The sequence below is a fragment of the Oncorhynchus masou genome, chromosome 31 (assembly GCF_036934945.1).
Source record: "Oncorhynchus masou masou isolate Uvic2021 chromosome 31, UVic_Omas_1.1, whole genome shotgun sequence".
Taxonomy (NCBI): domain Eukaryota; kingdom Metazoa; phylum Chordata; class Actinopteri; order Salmoniformes; family Salmonidae; genus Oncorhynchus; species Oncorhynchus masou.
The window spans coordinates 15,867,835-15,891,909 of NC_088242.1; the positions used below are offsets into that span (position 1 = coordinate 15,867,835).

Below are 24,075 nucleotides of genomic sequence, written 5' to 3' on the forward strand. Positions count from 1 at the left end.
GAAAACATCCGATGACAACAGAAATGCAACGCAATTTGGCTAGCAGCCACAAGTAAATGAGTTTAGAATGAAAAAGCAAGTATTTTTTGCAGAAACGGCCATTCTATGTCTGTTTATCATAGAAAGAATGTAGCCAGCTACATTTCCTGATGTTTTGCTTGACTTTAATCTGGTATTTTACCAGAGAACTAGGCTGGCCACACTGAGAAGTACAGGAGAAACGTAGCTACACATCAGTCAGAGCTCTGTCTGCTGATAGAATGCCTGATCATGAATTCTCCTCTGAGTGGAGAAGTGCAACTGAAGCACAGAATTAGTCTGATGCTGAGCAGAAATTACAATGAGAAGCATTTTAAATCTGCGTTTACAAAACGCAGCAAGATATTTCTTATGTGTTGTCTTTTTGTTGTTGTGAAAAATGCAGAATTAATTTGACATGACCGACGCTGTCCTATGTGGTTAATTGTTGACATGACAACTTCCATTATGTTTTGAGATCTGAAGAAGACCTGAGTGGTCGAAAGGTTGTCATAAATTCACATGAGCTTAGATTGCTGTGTCTAGTCTCTCTCATTTGTCCAATATGGCAGGGGTTTTCAAACCGCTCCACTGAGTCCACAGCCATTCCATGTATTTGATCTATTCCAGAGCTAGCACACTTGAATCAACTTAACAAATCATCAAGCCCTTGATAAGGTGAATCATGTTAGCTAGTTAAAGGCCACAACAATATTGTGATATGTCTGGGGGTCCCCTTGCAGAGGTTTGAAAACCCCTTTCACATTCATGCCCAACCAAACCATACAGTGCAGGCTCAGATTTTGTTTTCACTGTTTTTTCCATCCCGGTTCCAGCAACTATGGTGGATGCATAACTAGTCCACCTTGTTCAGCTTAGCTTGCCCTGGCTCTGTTTTTGGATATTGTGTTCGCAGAGCTGCACTGTGGCTATGGTGAGGTTGGGAAATGAGGGATGTGCTTGTACTTGATACATGTTATGCACCTTTAAAATGCATATAGGCCTGTACAATCCAATTAACGATGGTTATTTTCATCATGAATCCCTGGTGGATTTTTAATTGGGCTTAATGGAGCTTGTTCATGTTTGCTTTCTGTCGAGTTGAAAGGTAGACACGTTTTGGAAAAGCAAATATGAATGCAAATCATTATTTTTTTTCTTCACAAATGAACCTCATTCACATATAATTAGTTAAATTGATTTCCAACTAAGCAGCCACTGTACTGCAGTGTGCTTTGCCGATGATGTGCCATTTCAGAGCCCAACTGACTAGTCCATGTGTTAGACTATCTCAGTGCTCTCTCAGCTGTGGTCTTGTGTAGAGATCCAGTGTGCACACACAACCACCCATATACATACAGGATGGCTGAGTCACCATCCCTGGGGCCCCTCTTCCCCTCGCTGAGGTTGTCATTTATCTGTGAAACCAACATCAGTGTGCTGGCTGAAAAAAAACGTTCACCGCATACTCAACTTGTAAACAGAAAGATATTTAGCTAGGAATCTACACTGCTCTTTTCAGGAATATTTTGACTTTTTGACCAGTTAACCAGTTTAATACTGAAGCAGAGGTTTTGAAAACTCTGAATTACACTATCCTCACATTGCTCAGCCCTCTGTAGTTTGCCGACATGCTAACCTGTCTGTGTATTCTGTGTGTTAGTTTTTTTGTGTTGTATGTTTGTCTTCCCAGCTAGTTCACTGACTTCCCAGACCACATGCTGTTCAGTGACTACCTACCGGAGCTGTCCCTCTCGCGCTTTAGTTTAGACATGCTAACATGTCTGTTTCTCTAGTTCACTGACTTCCCAGACCACATGCTGTTCAGTGACTACCTACCGGAGCTGTCCCTCTCGCGCTTTAGTTTAGACATGCTAACATATCTGTTTCTCTAGTTCACTGACTTCCCAGACCACACGCTGTTCAGTGACTACCTACCGGAGCTGTCCCTCTCACGCTTTAGTTTAGACATGCTAACATGTCTGTTTCTCTAGTTCACTGACTTCCCAGACCCCATGCTGTTTAGTGACTACCTACCGGAGCTGTCCCTCTCGCGCTTTAGTTTAGACATGCTAACATGTCTGTTTCTCTAGTTCACTGACTTCCCAGACCCCATGCTGTTCAGTGACTACCTACCGGAGCTGTCCCTCTCGCGCTTTAGTTTAGACATGCTAACATGTCTGTTTCTCTAGTTCACTGACTTCCCAGACCACATGCTGTTCAGTGACTACCTACCGGAGCTGTCCCTCTCGCGCTTTAGTTTAGACATGCTAACATGTCTGTTTCTCTAGTTCACGGACTTCCCAGACCCCATGCTGTACAGTGACTACCTACCGGAGCTGTCCCGCCACCTGTCCTCCTGCAGCACTCCCGGGGGCCCGGAGCTGGGGGCGGACCAAGTTTCCTGGGAGGAGCTGTTGGACATGGATCTGCCCTCATTCCGACCTGCCTTCCTGGTCCTGTGCCGTGTCCTGCTGAACGTGATACACGAGTGCCTTAAGCTGAGACTGGAACAGAGGCCTGCAGGGGAGCCATCACTGCTCAGCATCAAACAGGTCAGCAGGCACACTTTCTCTGTTTCTCCCACTCTGCCTTGCTCATTCTGAATAGGAGAGGTGAATAGTGATGATCATCTCTATTGCCTGATTCACACTGTAAGGCTGACCTGAACTGCACTGCGCTTGCCCAGATATGTTCTTTTCACATTGTTCTTTAAAGCACAGTTCCAGCATCTGTGGTGGCTGCATAACCAGTCCAGCCTAGTACAGCTCGGTTAGTAGGCTACATGTCAGTTGATGCCCATGCTAACCTCTGTCTCCATCTGTCCTGTAGTTGGTGCGTGAATGTAAGGAGGTGTTGAAAGGTGGTCTCCTGATGAAGCAGTATTACCAGTACATGCTGAGGGGGGTGGTAACAGACCCCCAGGGACTCCAGACCAATGCCAACATAGACGAATTCGAGGAGGACCTCCACAAAATGCTGGTGGTAAGACAGACCTACTGAGTCAGGATTAGGGTTGCAAAATTCCTCTTCCCACAAAAATGATAAGTGAGTCATACATGCTTATGAAAGGTCTCAAATGCATTATCACTGCTACATAACATAGACAAGTTTGAAGAGGACCTCCCCAGATGCTGGTGGTAAAACAAACTAGGGAGTACTAATCTGTAGTAGATGTGTTGGAAAACTACCCTAAACCACTGAAATGTTTTCATTTAAGTGTGTCCATCGCACAGAGACTCTTTTCTGCAACTTAGCTTCTTTGTCGGGTGTCGATTCCCCCAGAGGTTACAGAGGTCACTATTGTCTGTCTGGAGTAGATTACCCCAGAGGTTACCGAGGTCACTATTTTCTGTCGTGAGTAGATTACCCCAGAGGTTACCGAGGTCACTATTGTCTGTCGGGAGTAGATTCCCCCAGAGGTTACCGAGGTCACTATTGTCTGTCGGGAGTAGATTCCCCCAGAGGTTACCGAGGTCACTATTGTTTGTCGGGTGTAGATTACCCCAGAGGTTACCGAGGTCACTGTCTGTCGGGTGTCGATTTACCCAGAGGTTACCGAGGTCACTATTGTCTGTCGGGGGTCGATTTACCCAGAGGTTACCGAGGTCACTATTGTCTGTCGTGTGTAGATTTACCCAGAGGTTACTAAAGTCTCAGAGCACAACTTTTACATCATCATCCTTTCACCAGGGTGAAGACTAGAGGCGTACTGTAGGGAAGTGTGGGTTAAGACTAGAGAGGCGTACTGTAGGGAAGTGGCTTGTGTCTCTCTTGGTGCCTGGCCAGGACCCAGGCTTGGGGTTATACTAGCACCTGGTAAGTCTGCTTGAGAACAGTGTGCGCTTATCTCTGGGGTGAGAGCGCTCTAACCAGCAACCACCAAGCTGAATCAGCACATGGCAGCCAGGGGTGTGGTAGGAATTGGCATCAGTCAATCACTGATTACTTCTCAGGACTTTAGGCTGCAGCGGTTCCTTTCCTTGCGGTCGGTCTCCTTGGACAGACGGCCGGTAGTGGCTGATAAAAGCCCAAGAAAACACAATGTTCCTGAATTCTAAAAAGGGTCACCACCACAGCACTGTCAGGGTCAAAGTCTAGTCTACTACCTTCTGCCACCACTCAGCTGCTGCAGAAAAACAGGCTTTACTTTAGGAATATCACACCCCTGCCCTGCAGTGAGGCTAATACAATCACAATGACGGCAATGAGGATGAAGGTATTCCCCAGTATCTCTGCCATCTGCTGACAAATAGGACGCAATACCACACAATGCCATAGGAAGAATGGTATATATTATAGGAGGAATTTGTGTTAGGATAATGGTGGTGAAATCACAGACAGGTGACAATCATACTGTGGAAAAACCATGCAAAGCAATTGTCAGAACATACATTTAGGAACTTGATTTGCTTATCAAATCACTTGGCACGGTCTCAAACTGGAGAGGAAACTACCTGCTGCATGCAGCCATGCAATGAATAACATTGTACACCTGTAAGTAGGCAACATATCCACTTACCTGCTGGTTGATCACTGTACATTCATCCCTTTGTTTACAGGTGTACTTGACTACATCCGCACCAGGTTTCTGTTAGGAAAATGTGGAGCCGGACATTTGACCAGCAGCATTTTAATTTACCTGACGTTTGACCAGCAGCATTTTAATTTACCTGACGTTTGACCAGCAGCTTTTTAATTTACCTGACGTTTGACCGGCAGCTTTTTAATTTACCTGACGTTTGACCGGCAGCATTTTAATTTACCTGACGTTTGACCGGCAGCATTTTAATTTACCTGACGTTTGACCGGCAGCATTTTAATTTACCTGACGTTTGACCGGCAGCTTTTTAATTTACCTGACGTTTGACCGGCAGCTTTTTAATTTACCTGACGTTTGACCGGCAGCTTTTTAATTTACCTGACGTTTGAGAACTTTACCGACCCATATGCATAACCTGATTAGGGTGTCCAGCCACGGTGCTCAGAATGATAAATCACTTTTATGTTATGGTAATTCAACTTAACACGTGCAACGGTGTGCATCTTCCTTACCAAATTCTGATGCACACTTGAATGATGTTGGAAAACTGTCCACAGTTACTTTTCTTCAGCAAACTAATAACGGACAGCAAAAATCACTAGTTTATTTCAATCTACTATCCCCATAGTAGGAAAGTTTACCTATTCTATTGGTCAGCTTGTCATTTTGTGCGAAAAATACATTGCCTATTCCAAACAGACTCTGGGACAGTTGTGGGGTGATAGATCCCAAATTCATTCAACCAGTACATCCCAAAAAATGTTTTAAATCTTTAAGGCTGATGCAACAGAATGTTAAGTTTAAATGTTGATCAACTATTTTATGTTAACACTATAAGCGCAGCAATGCACACACGACAGTAGGCTACACGCAAATGTTTGTTCCTTAATGCAATTAGTTGCAAAACACCGTTGTCAAAAGCGCAACGCACATGCAAGCAGTTTCATGTGACAGAGATGCAAATATATTTTTGAAATGTAGAACGAGGGGTGATCTAAAGATGCAACAACTGGCATGCATTACTGATATGGCTAAGATTGTGGACTTTTGGCTACTGGACAGTGAAAGAAAGTTGATTTGAAAACAAAGAGCATGAGAGAGAGGCTACTGGCTTCGATATGTAAGTCTTTAGTTGTATTTTGGTTAGGCTACTTTGAAGAAAAGTGAAACATGCCTCATAATAGGAAGTTAAAAGTCCGGATTGCAAACAAACTGAAGCTTGCCTTCCGTTGCCTACGCACTTGAATGGTTAATGGGACGTGTGCTTCAATTACCAGTTGAGAAATAAAAATAGTAGCTCTTTAATCGTGGACATCCCCAAAAAATTAACAAGTGCTTGCATTTGAAATTGTTGCATAATGATTGGGCTTATAAAAGCATGTTTCATGTAACCGTAGCAACAGCTCTCCTGCTGTCTGACAGATGTTCCGCTCATTCTGGGCTCCATATCTGTATGCTGTGCTCGTATGATAAATAAGACCCATAATAACTCATGAAAATACACTGGCCAATTTAATTCCACTAAATGTTGTAAATGAACCTATACCCCGATAAGCATGACTGGACAAATGCATTTACGCCGACTGGCTGGCGGCAATTTTATTTATCGGCTATTCATTTTTTTATTAGCCAAAATCCTGCTGTTACCGGCTAATGAAAACCCTGCTGCACACCTACCTGTTTAATCAGTAGAGATATCTCTCCTCTCTCTGTCTGCAGGTGTACTTTGACTACATGCACAGCTGGATCCAGATGCTGCAGCAGCTTCCCCAGGCCTCACACAGCCTGAAGAACCTTCTAGAGGAGGAGTGGAACTTCTCCAAGGTCATCACTCCCTACATCAGACGAGGGGAGGCTCAGTCTGGGAAACTCTTCTGGTAAGTGTTTGATTTTTTGTTCATTGTTTCTCCATCTAATTTTAAGCGTCTATTCTCCTTGGGAGCATCCAACTCACTCCCTCTTCCACATTGTATTTAGTTAGCGCCACTTAGCTAAATATTCCCTTCCTCTTCTCTCTCACAGTGACATTGCTGGGATGCTGCTCAAGTCCACAGGGGACTTCCTGGACACGGGCCTGCAGAAGAGTGGTGATGAATTCTGGGAAAGTGCCGACGACAGTACAGTCTCCGATGAGATCCGGTATGTCTTGTTTTATGTTTCACATACAGTGCATTCGGAAAGTATTCAGACCCTTGGACTTTTTCCACATTTAGTTACGTTACACAATACCCTTTAATGACAAAGAAAAACAGGTTTTTAGATTTTTTTGTGAATTTATTGAAAATAAATAACATACCTTATTTTCTTAAGTATTCAGACCCTTTGCTATGATACTTGAAATTGAGCTCCGGTGCATCCTGTTTCCATTGATCATCCTTGACATTTCTACAACTTGATTGGAGGACCTTTGTTAAATTCTATTGATTGGACATGATTTGGAAAGGCACACACCTGTCTATATAACATCCCACAGTTGACAGTGCATGTCAGAGCAAAAACCAAGCCATGAGGTCAAAGGAATTGTCCGTGGGGCTCCGAGACAGGATTGTGTCGAGGCACAGATCTGGGAAAGGGTAACGAAAAATGTCTGCAGCATTGAGGATCTCCAAGAACACAGTAGCCTCCATCATTCTTAAATAGAAGTTGTTTGTAACCACCAGGACTCTTCCTAGAACTGGCCGCCCAGGCAAACTGAGCAATTGGGAGAGACATGACCAAGAACCCAATGGTCACTCTGACAGAGTTCCTCTGTGGAGATGGGAGAGCATTACAGAAAGACAACCATCTCTGCAGCACTCCACCAATCAGGCCTTCATGGTAGAGTGGCCAGACAGAAGCCACTCTTCAGTAAAAGGCACTTGACAGCCCACTTGGTGTTTGCCAAAAGGCACCTAAAGACTCTCAGACAATGAGAAACAAGATGATCTGGTCTGACAAAACCAAGATTGAACTCTTTGGCTTGAATGCCAAGCGTCACGTCTAAAGGAAACATGGCACGATCCATACGGTGAAGCGTGGTGGGAGCATCATGCTGTGGGAATGTTTTTCAGCGGCAGGGACTGGGAGACTAGGATTGAGGGAAAGATGAACAGAAAGGTACAGAGAGCTTTGATAGAGTAGGTTCACCTTCCAACAGGACAAGGACCCTAAGCACACAGCCAAGACAATGCAGTCGCTGAATGTCTTTGAGTGGCCCAGCCAGAGCCTGGACGAACCCATCTCTGGAGAGACCTGAAAAAAGCTGTGCAGCGATGCTCCCCATCCAACCTGACAGAGCTTGAGAGGATCTGCAGAGAAGAATGGGAGAAACTGCCCAAATACAGGTGTGCCAAGCTTGTAGCGTCATACTCAAGAAGAATGGGAGAAACTGCCCAAATACAGGTGTGCCAAGCTTGTAGCGTCATACTCAAGAAGAATGGGAGAAACTGCCCAAATACAGGTGTGCCAAGCTTGTAGCGTCATACTCAAGAAGAATGGGAGAAACTGCCCAAATACAGGTGTGCCAAGCTTGTAGCGTCATACTCAAGAAGAATGGGAGAAACTACCCAAATACAGGTGTGCCAAGCTTGTAGCGTCATACTCAAGAAGAATGGGAGAAACTGCCCAAATACAGGTGTGCCAAGCTTGTAGCGTCATACTCAAGAAGAATGGGAGAAACTACCCAAATACAGGTGTGCCAAGCTTGTAGCGTCATACTCAAGAAGAATGGGAGAAACTGCCCAAATACAGGTGTGCCAAGCTTGTAGCGTCATACTCAAGAAGAATGGGAGAAACTGCCCAAATACAGGTGTGCCAAGCTTGTAGCGTCATACTCAAGAAGAATGGGAGAAACTGCCCAAATACAGGTGTGCCAAGCTTGTAGCGTCATACTCAAGAAGAATGGGAGAAACTGCCCAAATACAGGTGTGCCAAGCTTGTAGTGTCATACTCAGGAAGAGTTGAGGCTGTAATCATTGTGTGAAGTTTGAGGATTTAACGTTTTTATTTAATTAATTTTAGAATAAAGCCGTAACGTGACAACGAGGAGAAAGTCTAGGGGTTTGAATACTTTCCAACTGCACCAGTATGTGGTTACCAAATGAAATTCCCGCTGTTGGGAAAATAAAGTAATCTTGCTGTAAGAGGCTCATGTTAAGCAGTTTTTTTTGTCGTTCTAGCCGGTCGGTAATTGAGACGAGCCGGTCACTGAAGGAGCTGTTCCACGAGGCTAGAGAGAGGGCATCCAAAGCTCTGGGATTTGCCAAAATGCTCCGTAAGGTGAGAGACGCTGCCCCCAGTTTGCCTCCTGTTCATTTTTATTTGGGAAATATTGTATTTTGTAAGTTACTAAACGTATGTAGCTTCTTGGTCAGGGCTCACTTGAAAAATAGATGTCCATCTCAATGCGACTTCCCAGGTTAAATATAGGAAGTATCAAAATAAAAGAATTGGGTGTTCAGAGTGCTCTGACCGTTCTCTCTCGCGCTCTCTCTTTTTTTTTGCCCCCCTCCCTTCTCTCCGGGCCCCTCTCTCTCTGCAGGACCTGGAGATTGCTGCTGATTTCAGCATTACCAGTGGGGTGCCATGCCTCCTGGAGGCCCTCAAGGAGAGAAATTATGTCAAGGTGCTTCAAATGACACATTTAGTTCCTTATCACTCTCCGTGCTATTTTTCTTCTCTTTCCTCCCCATGTATTCAACCCATGGTTAATATCCATTCAGGAACTCAAGGGAAATTCCAACTCCAATGTTCTTCATTGCGTTTTCAATTAAGTTGTAATTTCAGTTTGCTACCTGAGTTTTCCTTCCTCTTTGATGGATGAACAAGCTAACTGGTCTGTGACTGTCTGTCTGCAGGTCCAGATCCCAGGGCTGGAGGAGCTGGAGGTGTTTGTCCCATGTGCCCTGATGCACCAGCGTGACCTCATCCTGCAGCTTCTAAACGCAGCAGCTGGTAAGGATTGCAGTAAGGAGCCCGACGAGATGATGGCAGAGGACGAGGCCTACCTGCTGATGAGCAAGCATGGAGCAGGGGACCCGCCTGGGGGGGCAGGCCAGGCCGGGGTTCAGTGGCACTGGGATGGGAAGCTGGTCAAACTGGTGCCTCAGATGGAGACTGTGGACACGCTACGGGCCATGAAGGTGGGTGGGAAATGTAGTTAATCCAAGTGATACTCTACCTTTGTGTATTTTGAAGAGCTAGATATTGCAGTGAATGTGGAGGGTAGCCGGACCAGGACTCAAACCCTGGTCCCGCCAAATGTCATCTCAACACCTTAACCAAGACGCTTACCACCAAGTGCCTCAGCTCCTTGATAAGGTTGCTAGATGCTGTACTATGCACACATGATGCTAATGACAGAATTAGCATGTCTTTCCGTCCTGACTCTCTTTCTCCTCAGGTGGAGAACCTGCTCCTGATAGTGATGCAGTCAGCCCACCTTGTGGCCCAGCGTAAGGCCTTCCAGCAAAGTATGGACGAGCTGCTCACCCTAAGCAGGGAGCAAACCTCCAGCCAGCCCCTCATCGCCCGCTCCCTGGAGCAACTCAAGGTACCATCCACTATATTTATTCACTCTGATCATTTACTGTAAATGCTCTGTTTCCCTGAATTACAATTAATTTACTGTAGAAGATCCACTATTAAGCCCAAGTTTATTGAGCTGCTATTGGGCCCAGGTGCAGAGGGTGCAGTGCACAAGATGACTTCAAATGTCACGTTTTTAATGTCACAAGTACAGTGAAATGCATTTCATGCATGCTCCAAGCCCAACAATGCAGTGATCATTAACAGTGTAGCATTACAAGTAATTCAAGGTAGAATTAAAACACACGAGAAATAGAAATAAGAGCACAAGGAAGTAAGAAGCAAAATACAGGGTCAGTTCCAATACCACATTTACTTTGCACAAATGTCATGTTTATACTGCTGTGAAACCAAAAATCATGCCCATGACTGATGTTGTCTCCTATACTTCCTCACATTGGAGGCCTGGTTTCAAAAGCTGTTAGCTTCCTCTCTTCTCAATAAGGCTTTTCCTGTGTGGCAAGGCTGTGGTTGAAGCAGCCCTCAAAGGGTTTCTTTCTTCTTTACTTGGAGAGGGAGTCGAGACCCCCACACACACACACATTCACTATCTCTGTCTTTATCTCTTCCTCTTGCTCTCTCATTCCCTCTTCACTCGCTCGTCCCCCCCACAGAACGAAGCCTTACAGCTCTGTAGAAAGATCAACACGGCCATTGACCGGGTGGAGTTCATGTTCACGTCAGAGTTTGAGGCCGAGGTGGAGGAATCTGAGTCAGCCACGCTGCAGCAGTACTACAGAGAGGCCATGATCCAGGGATACAACTTCGCCTTCGAGGTTAGAGCTCAAGGGTTCTGGGTCGTTGGGGGTGGGGGTGGGCAGTATGATGAGGATGTTACCTAGCGATATCAATGTCGGCCAGGTTGCAGCAGTACTAGAGAAAAGCCAGGATCAAGGGATATAACTTCGCCTTCGAGGTCTGCAGGGGTTAGGTGTCAATGGTGGCTGTAGGGAGGTGGAGGGGAGCAGTGGGCTAACTAGCGATATTGGTTTTATTAGTCGGCCATGATGCAACTATAGGTGACTGGTGGCCACGTGGGGGGGGGGGTTACTTTAGGTCGGCCTTTGGTGTCTTGCTTTAGGCCTGCAATATAAATATTTCCTCAGGAACCCTAGTGTTGTAACAAGTATGGAAAAATAATTAAACTGTTTATGGGAATGATTGTAAAGCTGTCTGTCTTTCTACACAGTGTTGCAACTGATAAATGTTCTGTCTTGGAGGGTTGTGTTAGTACAGTGGGAAGCTGTAAACTGGGGTTAACTGTCAGCAGATATCTGGTTAGACTAATGTCCGCCTTCCTCAGTAAAGTTGACAACGAAATACAATCCGTTCTATTGAGCATGCCACCAAAATTGGTAATAGCAAGAGTGGCTTGGTCCTCCTTGTGTTTTTGGCTGACCAGTCTAACACCGAAACCAGTTTAACCCCTAAACCAGAGAGTCCAACAGACTGCCATATTGTTCCTCACAGTAGCACCACGAGGAAGAGTGTCGTGGTTCTCCTTTTCTGATGTAGATGTTATACTGGTCAAGTGAAGAGCACCTTTAAATATACTTTTGTTCTCCGTAGTACCACAAGGAGGTGGTGCGTCTGATGTCGGGGGAGTTCCGTCAGCGGATTGGGGAATGCTATATCGCCTTCGCCAGGAAGTGGATGAATTACGTCCTCACCAAGTGTGAAAGTGGCCGTGGAACCAGACCCCGCTGGGCCACTCAAGGCTTTGATTTCCTCCAAGCCATTGAACCTGCCTTCATCTCTGCTTTACCAGAGGACGACTTCCTGGTAAAACCATACTACTTATTTTACATTTACATTTAAGTCATTTAGCAGACGCTCTTATCCAGAGCGACTTACAATTTGATTGATTACTTTATTGATTGATTTTGTATTTTGTGGAATGGTATTGTGATTATGGAAATCATTCCCTCTGCAGAATTTGCAAGCTCTGATGAATGAGTGCATTGGTCATGTGATCGGGAAGCCTCACAGCCCAGTCAGTGGCTTGTACCTAGGTAAGACCCTGGCTCATCTGAGCAAATATGTGGTCCTGTGTGGCTCAGTTGGTAAGTGTGAAACGAGCAATGCCAAGGTTGTGGGTTCAATCGAAGCATGGATCACATACACATAACAAAAAATGTGTACTCACTGTTCTGTAAGTGGCTTTAGATTTAAGCTTCTGTTAGGTCTAAGTGGTAAACATGTCTGTGTAGAAATAGAACTGAAGTATGGATTTAGTCGGATAGCTTGGCCTTGTTGACCCTTTCTCTGTTCTCCACTCAGCCCCCAGGAACAGTCCTCGACCAGTGAAGGTCCCTCGTTGCCATAGCGACCCCCCCAACCCCCACCTGTTCATCCCCAATGCAGAGGGCTTCAGGTCGGTGGAAGTTCATGGTTACAGTGAAGCACTAAGAACCATTTATAGTGGGGCAAAAAAGTATTTAGTCAGCCATCAATTGTGCAAGTTCTCCCACCTAAAAAGATGAGGCCTGTAATTTTCATCATAGGTACACTTCAACTATGACAAGACAAAATGAGAGAAAGAAAATCACATTGTAGGATTTTTTTATGAATTTATTTGCAAATTATGGTGGAAAATAAGTATTTGGTCAATAACAAAAGTTTCTCAATACTTTGTTATATACCCTTTGTTGGCAGTGACAGAGGTCAAATGTTTTCTGTAAGTCTTCACAAGGTTTTCACACACTTGCTGGTATTTTGGCCCATTCCTCCATGCAGATCTCTTCTAGAGCAGTGATGTTTTGGGGCTGTTGCTGGGCAACACAGACTTTTAACTCCCTCCAAAGATTTTCTATAGGGTTGAGATCTGGAGACTGGCTAGGCCACTCCAGGACCTTGAAATGCTTCTTACGAAGCCACTCCTTCGTTGCCCAGGCGGTGTGTTTGGAATCATTGTCATGCTGAAAGACCTAGCCACGTTTCATCTTCAATGCCCTTGCTGATGGAAGGAGGTTTTCACTCAATATCTCACGATACATGGCCCCATTCATTCTTTCCTTTACACGGATCAGTCGTCCTGGTCCCTTTGCAGAGAAACAGCCCCAAAGCATGATGTTTCCACCCCCATGCTTCACAGTAGGTATGATGTTCTTTGGATGCAACTCAGCATTCTTTGTCCTCCAAACACGAGTTGAGTTTTTACCAAAAAGTTCTATTTTGGTTTCATCTGACCATATGACATTCTCACAATCTTCTTCTGGATCATCCAAATGCTGTCTAGCAAACTTCAGACGGGCCTGGACATGTACTGGCTTAAGCAGGGGGACACGTCTGGCACTGCAGGATTTGAGTCCCTGGCGGCGTAGTATGTTACTGATGGTAGGCTTTGTTACTTTGATCCCAGCTCTCTGCAGGTCATTCACAAGGTCCCCCCGTGTGGTTTTGGGATTTTTGCTCACCGTTCTTGTGATCATTTTGACCCCACGGGGTGAGATCTTGCGTGGAGCCCCAGATCGAGGGAGATTATCAGTGGTCTTGTATGTCTTCCATTTCCTAATAATTGCTCCCACAGTTGATTTCTTCAAACCAAGCCGCTTACTATTGCAGATTCAGTCTTCCCAGCCTGGTGCAGGTCTACAATTTTGTTTCTGGTGTCCTTTGAGAGCTCTTTGGTCTTGGCCATAGTGGAGTTTGGAGTGTGACTGTTTGAGGTTGTGGACAGGTGTCCTTTATACTGATAACAAGTTCAAACAGGTGCCATTAATACAGGTAATGAGTGGAGGACAGAGGAGCCTCTTAAAGAAGGTACAGGTCTGTGAGAGCCAGAAATCTTGCTTGTTTGTAGGTGACCAAATACTTATTTTCCACCATAATTTGCAAATAAATTCATAAAAAATCCTACAATGTGATTTTCTGGAATTTTTTTTCTCTCATTTTGTCTGTCTTAGTTGAAGTGTACCTACTATGAAAATTACAGGTCTCATCTTTTTAAGTGGGAGAACTTGCACAATTGGCTGACTAAATACTTTTTTGCCCCACTGTACCACTTATTATAATATTATTATTATTGTTTTGTAATGTGTGTAATGTATGTACAGTATGTTTTCCTGCATGTTCTCGTATTCCTCATGTTCTCTGCTCTTGTACAGTAATTGATGGCTTTTAAATATGTGTGTTATGTGTAACTTGTAACACATTTGGCTAGTACGGATGGACATGAGTAATTGAGGACTCAAGTGCTTGAACAGACGTCAAAGCTTGATCTTCAACCAGAGATGTCATTTTTTTTCAAATACTGTAAAACTATTTGGTGGAACGTGCTTTGTGGCTGCTTGAAAGGGCAAGTGAAGTGAACCCCCCCCCCCCTAAAAAAATAGATTTAGTCTTGAAGACCACGTTAATTTGCTTTGTTTCATTTGTAAATGTGCATTTTGAAGGGGCACAACAAAAAAGAAACCAAGCCAAGCATCATACTGTTTTTCTCCCCCTTTCTTTCACTCAATTGCGTTCTCTCCACTCTCTATACACATGCATGCTGAGTGCACACACACGCTCCCATTAGGCCTACAGAAATAAATGTCTATAAATGATGGGATACACAAGCTCCCGTTAGGCCTACAGAAATAAATGTCTATTAAAAACGTATCTAAATGATGGGATACACAAGCTACTTTCCTTGCCAAATGACAACAGTTTTATCAACAAATGCAAAATGGACTGGTTGATTTGAAGTAGGAAAATATGTTCCATCAACGAGCTGCAGATCTGGAGTAATTGTCCCTTTGTACCGCTTAAGGCTACTTTGTGAATTGCTGGTGCCATTTAGAGTTGGCTGGCCTAGCTATAACCCCCTAAATCTACACAGGTTCCACAGTGAAAAGACACAAAAACATTTGTTTGATAAAGACAGAGCATATTTTCATCAGTCGGTAAGCCCAGGCCTACTCGTAATTCACAGATGTCGTTGCCGTAATTCATCATAAAAAAAATGATTCTCGCCATTTGAGAACCGTTTCAAATGATCACTCCTTTGAGAATAACTGTTCCAGACGCAAGATGCACATCACTTCAAAGCGGCAAACGTTTTTCACATGTTTTTTTTACTGTATATTGGGTGTCTTGCCTGATAAGGGCTCGGGAAATAAGAGCTAAATTATAAAGGTTCATACGTTTATGCAGATTGTGTTCCATGATACAACCAGTTGATATTCGTTTCAATAATTGAATCTTAAATGGCTCTTGCTTGACTGAATTAGTCACCCTTAAACTTGTTCCACATTTTGTGCCTCTATTCTACACAATACCACACAGTGAAATTTTGTTTTAAGAAATTTGTACCAAATAATACATTTTAATGCTGAAATGTTTTGAGTCCGTAAGTATTCATACCCTTTGTTATTACAAGAATAAATACGTTCAGGAGTAAAAATTTGCTTAAATCACAAGTTGCATGAACTCTGTATGCAATTATAGTGGTTAACCAGATTTGAATGATTACCCTGTCTCTGTACCCCACGCATACAATTATATGTATAGTTCCATCGTTGAGTAGTGAATTTCAAGCACAAAGACCAATGCCTCACAAAGAAGGGCACCTATTGGTAGATGGGTCAAAATAAAAGCAGTCACTGAATATCCCTTTTGAGCCTGGAGAAGTTATTAACTACACTTTGGCTGCTGCATCAATACACCCAGTCACTATACAGGCATCCTTCCAAACTCCGTTTAATCACTGTGATAGGAGAAAACTGAGGATGGATGACTTGTAGTTACTCCACAATACAAACCTAGAACGAGAAGGAACTCTGCACAGAGTACGCTAAAGTAATACTGCAAAAAATGTGGCAAATTGCACTTTTTGTCCCGAATAGTGTTATGTTTGGGGGAAATCTACCATCACTGAGTACCACTTCATATTTTCAAGCATGGTGGTGGCTGCATCATGTTATGGATATGCTCTTCATTAGCAAGGACTAGGGAGGTTTTTGGGCTGACAAAAAGCAATGTAATAGAGCTAAGCACAAAGTCCTAGAGGAAAACCTGTTTGTCTGCTTTCCAGCAGACACTGGGAGACACATTCACCTTTCAGCAGGATAATAACCTAAAACTCGAGGCCAAATATACACTGGAGTTGCTTACCAAGACAACATTGAATGTTCCCGAGTGGCCGAGTTAGTTTTGACTTAAATCAGCTTGAACATCCATGGCAAGATTTCTAAATGGCTGTCTAGCAGTAATAAGACTATCAACTTGACAGAGCTTGAAGAGTTAAAAAAAAAAATGATGGGTAAATATGCAGTGCTAGAAGCATCACTACAGACTGGTTCGTTCCCAGGCTGTGTCCCATAAGGCGGCGCACAATCGGCCGTCATTGTAAATAAGGATTTGTTCCTAACTGACTTGCCTAGTTAAATAAAATGTTTTGTGGATTGTGAAGAATTAAATCAATTTTTATCCCAATTTGTTAAACAACAAAATGTGGAAAAAGTTAAGGGGTGTGAATACTTTCTGAAGGCACTGTATATGGTGCAATTTAGCAATTAGTTATCTGTAATGGCTATGCTAAATTAGGCATTGTCTTGCACTGTTGGCATAGGAAGCACATTTCTTTCCAGTGAGGGTTTTGTGTTCTAAAAAATATAATTTTTTATTTGAGAACTTGAAGAAAAAAAATCCTGCGACTCTTCGTACAGTTAAAAACATGTCAAATGCTCATTCTATTCGCTAGAAAGGGTATTACAGAGTGAGTGTGTGATTGCTTGTGTGTGTGCGTGCATTTGTGTTGAGAATGAGTGCCCCTGTATCTGACACAAACCCTCATCTCCAAGGCGCTCCCCAGAGATCCTCAGTGTGTTTTTGTCACCACCACAGCTCTAGGAGTCTCCCCTGCGACCTACGGACCCAGCTGTGTCTACCTACCGGCCCCCGCCCAGTCCCCGCCCCTCAGGCCCCAGGCCCTGCCCCCGGGGAACACTGCCCATCCAAAGCACCTGGGTCCACCCCCAATGACGTCAGGTAGCCCCACCCCCCTAAGTTTCAGTACTTACCAAGTACTACTAGGGTTGCGAATGTGCCAAAGTTTTTCCAGAAATCCTGTTTGTAGGATCCCGGAATCATGAAAGAATAAGCAAGTGGGGAATCCTCCAACCGGGTTCTCTGTAAGGACCGCCCACTGTCAACCCAGGGCACCCCAGCAGCAGGCTGATATCCCATATCCCACTTCCAAAATATTCCCCCGGAGGTTCAGGTGGCCATGCTCCCTGTGGTTTACCCTGCACCCCTGTCATGCTGTCTCTGTTTGGAGCGAACCTTGAGTAGCATGTTCTGCATGCTCATCCAGATGTATTGGCTTTGGCCATTTTTTGTTTTGCCTATGACAGAAATCTGCATTGATTTGAAAAGACTGCTATATAACACAATATGAAAACTACACTTTTTTATAAGGGCCATCCTTTAAAGGGATACTTCACTCAAATGTGTTACCTAACTCTGAATGCAGTCTACGGATGTGAAGAGACCTTAATCCACACTTTTGTTTTGTCCACCGAGCCAGTGTCACACAACACAATACACATTTTCTCCAACTCTCAAAGTGTGAGAGATGGAAACACAACAGCATGCTAGCTACCTCCTCATGGAGAGGAGAAAAGAGGGCGAGATCAGGTTAGTGTTTTTTTTATCATGAATCTTGTTCTGGAGGCAGCTCTGCAGTGGTCACTAGCTGGCACAGCCCAAAAGTCATCCAATCAGTTTTTAACCCTACTCCTTACAACACTGCTAACCTTAAATTAAGACAAAGCACTTTTTTTTGTTAATGGATTTTTACAATGTAGACAATTTTGACTTTGCAGCTGGCCTAAGGGGAAATTGCTCAGTTCTGCCTCTAGGATGACACTCATGACAATAAACATCAACCTGCAGTCTGAGAGTTACTCTGCTATTAATCCATATTAATAGTGTGGCCTTGCTCTAAGCATCTGATGGCTCGCTCTTCATAATATTTGTCTCGTTTGGTGTCAGTCCTATTGGGATGAAAGCATGCGTTCTGACATCTGACCTGTCTGTTTGATCTTTTAAACCTTTAGTATGAAGGTCAGCTTTGATGGGCACATAGACATATCATCTAGGGTTCTATTTCTATGGTGGTGGGGTTGAGAGGTTTGGATGTAGAACACAGGAGGTTGGTGGCACCTTAGTTGGGGAGGATGGCCTTGTGGTAATGTCTGGAGAGGAATCTCTGGAATGGTATCAAATACATGGTTTCCATATGTGTTTCATGCCATTTCATGCACTCTATTCTGGACATTATTATGAGCTGTATGTATGTCATGTTCCGCCAGCTCAATAATCACAAACCTCCCTCTGAAAGCGAGAGGACTATCTTCATTAAGAAGACTTTACATTTCTGGGGGGACTGATATTGGTTGACCACTGGTCCCAGATCTGGTTGAGCGGTCTCGCCATGATCATGGCATCACAATAACCATAGGAGGCACTAACTGATCTGGAACCAGCCTAGTCTGGGACCGGAGGGCTGTACTTCAAATCAGGATCAAGGAGTTAGGGGTTCAACTTGCTTAAATATTCTCATACAACTTCTACTGTTTTAGTAAGATAAGCTTGAAACGGGCATGGTTTAATTGATTCAACAAACACATCTAAGCTTTTCTCTCTTTTTTTTTTTGAACCAGAAAATCAAGTTATTTCTGGTTGCTTATCAAAGTTAGCTTGCTAACTTAATTGATTCTGCTTTGTAGTATACCCCTCTGATGCCTGACAACTCAGGTATATTGATTTCTTTGTAGTTGATCCTAGTTAAATTGCACTGCGCTTGCCTCTCCCTGTGCAGAGGGGCCAACCTCCACGAGAACGACAGGCTGTCGTCTGTAGCGGCCGAGCTGCAGTTCAAGTCTCTGAGCCGACACTCCAGTCCCACTGATGACAGGGAAGGTATTGAGTTGTTTAAAATATTGTCTTAATGTAACGGCATTCTGCATAATGATGTAGTTCCGTCCTTGAGCTGTTCTTGTCTATTAATGTTCTGTATTATGTCATGTTTCATGCTAATGGGGATCCTAATAAAATACCAAATAGCATAATTCAGTCTGTACGACTGAACAAGGATGAAATTAAATGTATCTGGATTGGAAAGTAGGAGTAGTCACTTAACCTGTGTATGGTTTTCTAACTTGCCATGGCTCCCATTTTACTGCTTGTCTGTGTAATCTCTTCGCTCTCACTCACTCCCACACATCAGAACCCTCCTATCCTAAGGGAGGAGACCCCAGCAGCACGGCCAGGAGAAGCTGGGAGCTCCGCACCTTCATCAGTCAATCAAAAGGTGAGAATGACGAGGGGGGTAGAGAGGGGTTGCAAGTTCAAACCAAAAGTTGTGTCGGGATGACTGCTCGGTGCAATCTCTTGCCATTGTGCCCTTGATCAAGGCACTTAACCTCTAAACTGCTCCAGAATAGAGTGGGTCTGTTCTATGCAATTCCCATTCCCCACCTTTACCCTAAGACAATTGAGAAAGTGTCCTGGTCTGTTTCTGTCTCTCCATTCCTAACACGGTCTTCTATATCCCTCAGACACGGCAGCCAGGCAGAGCCCCATGGAAGCTGTACGTCGCTCCATACGCTCTTTCGAGGACAACCGCTACGCGGTCATGAAGCAGAGGAACATCATTGGCCAGGTGTGCCACACCCCCAAGTCTTACGACAACGTCATAAACGTCGGCCTCCGCAAGGTCACCTTCAAGTGGCAGAGGGGCAACAAGATAGGTATGTACTGTACACCCCATTGGCTCCCTATTCCCTTTATAGTGCACTACTTTTAGCCAGAGCCTCAACTGAACCCGTCTCCCCCGAATGAAACCCTATCCTCTGTATTGCCTATGAGGCCCTAGCCAACAGTTATGCACAATAAAGGGAATATGTTGCCATTTCTGTTTTTCCCTGGAGTAGGCCCTCGTTTACGTCACGCCCATGGTGTTTGATCGCCTGTGACTTGTCTCCCTCTGCAGGCGAGGGCCAGTATGGCAAGGTGTACACCTGCATCAATGTGGATACTGGAGAACTGATGGCTATGAAGGAGGTAGGTGGCCATGACCTCAAAGGCTTTTGTAGTGTTAGTGCAAGAGTCTAGCAGCATATAACATGTGCGGGCTTACCTTTATTTATTATTAAAGGAGAAGGCCCTGAATTGAAGGTTATGTTTATTTTACTTCGCCGCCAATTAACATCCATTAAAGGCCTATCAACATTCTGCATACATTTTACTATATTTTTTGTTTGTTTATTTTCCGGATCAGATTCGGTTCCAGCCGAATGACCATAAGACAATAAAGGAAACGGCAGATGAGTTGAAGATCTTTGAGGGCATCAAACACCCCAACCTGGTCCGCTACTTTGGTGTTGAGCTGCATCGGGTAAGAGCAGGGTTGAAATTAACATTCGCCAATCACCAAATGCGGGTAGATTTTCTGTTTGGCGAGTAAATCTCGGAAGGCTGTCTGCCACACGTTTGTACCAAAAAATAGTCATGTAATTATATCTGGCGTGATGGCTTGGAGGAAATGTTTGCCAGCCACAGACCGTCTCTCGTGCTCCTAGTTTCGCGGCACTGTTTACCGCACGGCACATCAGCTACTCGACATCGCTCACTTGCCACGGGTCTGCTGCTAGCTACTGTTCATTAAATAGCTGTTATGTGGTGACATTTACCTGAAGTAAGCCAACCTTTGAAACGAAAACACGCAGACGAAAAGGACAAATCACATTAAAAAATTACGTTTTGTGAAAAATGGAGGATTGGAGATGGTGGTTTCAAGAGGCTGGCTACAGTATGATGCTGAGGCGTTCTGTGTGTCACCAGTATGCTACAGATAAAAGCAGAAACAACTCATTTGTCATCAAGAAATAAAACAATGAAGCTGGAGAACATTCGTGACCATGAACACAGCAAGTGTCACATTGCCTACGTGTCTGTGTCCCGGAGCCTCTCCTCTTGACACCCTCTGTGACGGCACTAATGGCAATGTCAGAGCAGACCAGCACGAAGATGAAGATGCTGTTTAGGACTGTACATGCCATTGGCAAGAAGACGAGACCATTTTCTGACTTGGAGTGGATGTGTGAGTAAGTGAAAATGTTGTTACTCTTGTAGCTTGACTAATACTTCTGTAGCTAGTTTTTCAAGTCTATTTAGCAGATGTGGTCCAGTATTGTAGGTTATTTCTCAGCTCTTGATAAGCTTTAGTTCACATCCAAATAGTGTAGAAATATCATAACATTATAGGCCTACTGATGCTGACATGGATCTCCATGCTTTCCTATGGCTCTGTAATATTCTATTTTAATGTTTGTCTCCAGATGCTGTTTACATTTTAAAGCATTGACACAATTGACTTTACCAGCCTTTATAGTGTTGATCCTGAAGTAAACAAAGGGTAGAAGGCTAATTTAGCACAATCACCTGCCAGCTATATTGGATAATATGGTTGTATATTTAATTATTGAATTAATTTGATGTTTGATTTTTGCAGTTTAGATGAAAAAACAAGGAATTGCTGTGGGCTCAACGTATAGAAACGAGAAGCAGGCCAAAGAGTTTATGCACCATATTGCAAAGGTGGAGAGAAACAACAGAGAGAATATGAAAAACACCACATTTCTCTCCATGTCAGATGACTCCACAGACAGTTCTGTGAAAGAGGAGTTTGTCACATTCTGTCATAAGGGCAAGATCGAGTCGAAGTTTGTTGGCATCAAGTCGGTGGAGAAGGCAGACGTGGCACACGTAAACAACACCATCGTGGAGGGAGTGTGGGGGGAGTGGGGCCGTCAGTGCCATCGCAGAGGGAGTGTGTGGTGAGTGGGGCCGTCAGTGCCATCGCGGAGGGAGTGGGGCCGTCAGTGCCATCGCGGAGGGAGTGGGGCCGTCAGTGCCATCGCGGAGGGAGTGGGGCCGTCAGTGCCATCGCGGAGGGAGTGTGTGGTGAGTGGGGGAGCAAGTTATTCGCTCTGGGAACAGAAGGAGCTGCTGTGATGACCGGAGACAAGAATGGTGTGGTCATCCGGCTGTATGGGGACAGGGCCTACATCATCGGCATCCACTGTATGGCACACCGTCTTCAACTGACCTTTTCTGATGCCATCCGGTCCAACGTGATGTTTCAGAAAGTAGAAGACCTCCCCAGTGGGCTCTACACCAGCCCACTGAACAGTGAAAACCTGGTAAACAGCTTCCAAACTCTTGGGGGCACACCACTGGTGCCCACCAGAATTGGCGGGACCCGATGGGTAGGACACCTATTGCGTGCACTGGACCACTTCCTGCGAGGTTACCAGGGGCTTGTCCAGCACCTGGAAGAGGTAGTGGCTTTAGATTGCTATGTTAAGTACTCCAGAAGTCATCAATATGTAATGTCCAGTAAATAACAACAAACACGGTTACAATTGGTAACATCGTGTTTCAATGCTTTATGCACTGGTAAAATGTCATGTCTAATTTAGTTTTTTTTTGGACAGCAATTAATTGTCTATTTGTGTGTCTTTGAATCAAGATAAAGAACAATCTGCTGATGCCCAAAATGTCTGAGGTGTCCAGCAGTCCAAGGCTGGGAAATACTACAGTACTACGAGGGAGGCTGTTGTCTGCTTCTGTGGCTTCCTGCATGACACACTAACACACCTGAACAACCTGTCTGCAGAGGTTCACCACAGCAGAAGCCCACAGCTCCTTGTGCTCAACACAGGCATTACTTAAGTACAAAACCAGGTATGTTTAGTTAAGCTGCAATAAGAACTACTTACCTTAAGAGAGGAACATTCTGAAAGGATGGTAAGATGAGCCTGTTATCGTCAGAGAAGGGCCCATGATGAAGGCCACAATGATCAACAGATATGAGGGAATTTTGCTGGTCAGATGTGAGAGCAAGACCCTCATTACATCACAGGACAAAATACTTGACACGCTAGTGGAGAGTATGACTGACAGGATCCAGGACACCAGTGTAGGGGTCCTGTGTGCCACCAAGCTGGTCAGCTTCACCAGTGTAGGGGTCCTGTGTGCCACCAAACTGGTCAGCTTCACCAACTGCCCAGATTCAGGAGATTAAGCAGCAGGTTACTTTGTTTTGTATTACAGGGTGGTTGGGTTCAGGTTCATATTATTAAAGTTTGAGAATTAAAACTGCATTGTGCTTGTTGTAATGTATACAATTTATTCTAGATTTTGGAGACACTGAACTGGACACCCTGGTGAACCACTTCCTGTCCTGGAGACCTCTGGCATCCATGTTGAAAGGATTCCTGACCAGTGGACTGTCCTGATGTACCAAGAGCCCCAGTCCCCTGCAGAAGATGTCCTGGTTCTGTGTCAACAGTAGCCATCAGCAGTCCTGCCCTGATTTGCTGGCATTGGTTGACCTGGTCCCGTCCTTCCCTGCCTCCACAGCTGAATGTGAGAGGTTTTAATACCACGAAACAGGTGAAAACCGACTGGCGGTCCAACCTAAAGTCTGATACAATGTCAGATCTTATGGTCCAGCTGTCCTTTCTAGAGATCAGGGAGTATGATCCGATAAAAGCTGTGATGCTGTGGCACCAGGAAGGACTCTGTCAGGAGTAGGAAGACAGACTTCATGGACCGTGCAAAAGGGGGTGATTGTAGTAGAGAGTGAGGAGTCTGAGGAGGTTTAAGTTTATTTCAACGATTAAGCATCTGATAGGTTTACAAAACCTTTAAATGTACTGTTATGTTTGATCCTTAAGTACATTTAATAGCAAATACTTCAGTAGAATTTTGAGTTCAAGACTTAAGTTGTATTCAGGCTGGGAAATGAAATGTAGCCACAGCCAAAATTAACCAGCGTCTGATAAGCCTACTATATATTTTACCAGGGTATTTCTACTCAAAGTAAAGGATTTGTAGACCTGTTTCCCCTATGTATCAGTTCCACTGCACTTCTCATAATTGTATCTTACCATTGT

General features: G+C 44.4%; 1 protein-coding gene across 6 annotated transcripts in view; it reads left to right on the forward strand.

Annotated features, from left to right (window-relative positions):
- The window catches only part of LOC135523496 (mitogen-activated protein kinase kinase kinase 4-like), an 81,286-nt gene that overhangs the window by 45,703 nt on the left and 11,508 nt on the right, over positions 1-24,075 (forward strand). For 5 of the 6 annotated variants that reach the window (XM_064950202.1, XM_064950204.1, XM_064950200.1 and 2 more), the window contains 18 exons: positions 2,310-2,573; positions 2,851-3,003; positions 6,281-6,438; positions 6,584-6,700; positions 8,719-8,818; positions 9,081-9,164; positions 9,397-9,681; positions 9,942-10,091; positions 10,741-10,902; positions 11,696-11,908; positions 12,060-12,138; positions 12,407-12,500; positions 16,955-17,098; positions 18,933-19,033; positions 19,341-19,424; positions 19,672-19,863; positions 20,106-20,176; positions 20,394-20,510. In XM_064950202.1, coding sequence (XP_064806274.1) covers positions 2,310-2,573; positions 2,851-3,003; positions 6,281-6,438; positions 6,584-6,700; positions 8,719-8,818; positions 9,081-9,164; positions 9,397-9,681; positions 9,942-10,091; positions 10,741-10,902; positions 11,696-11,908; positions 12,060-12,138; positions 12,407-12,500; positions 16,955-17,098; positions 18,933-19,033; positions 19,341-19,424; positions 19,672-19,863; positions 20,106-20,176; positions 20,394-20,510 — 2,568 coding nt within the window. The remainder of the gene's footprint in view (positions 1-2,309; positions 2,574-2,850; positions 3,004-6,280; positions 6,439-6,583; positions 6,701-8,718; positions 8,819-9,080; positions 9,165-9,396; positions 9,682-9,941; positions 10,092-10,740; positions 10,903-11,695; positions 11,909-12,059; positions 12,139-12,406; positions 12,501-16,954; positions 17,099-18,932; positions 19,034-19,340; positions 19,425-19,671; positions 19,864-20,105; positions 20,177-20,393; positions 20,511-24,075) is intronic. The other variant, XM_064950203.1, reaches the window with a different exon arrangement.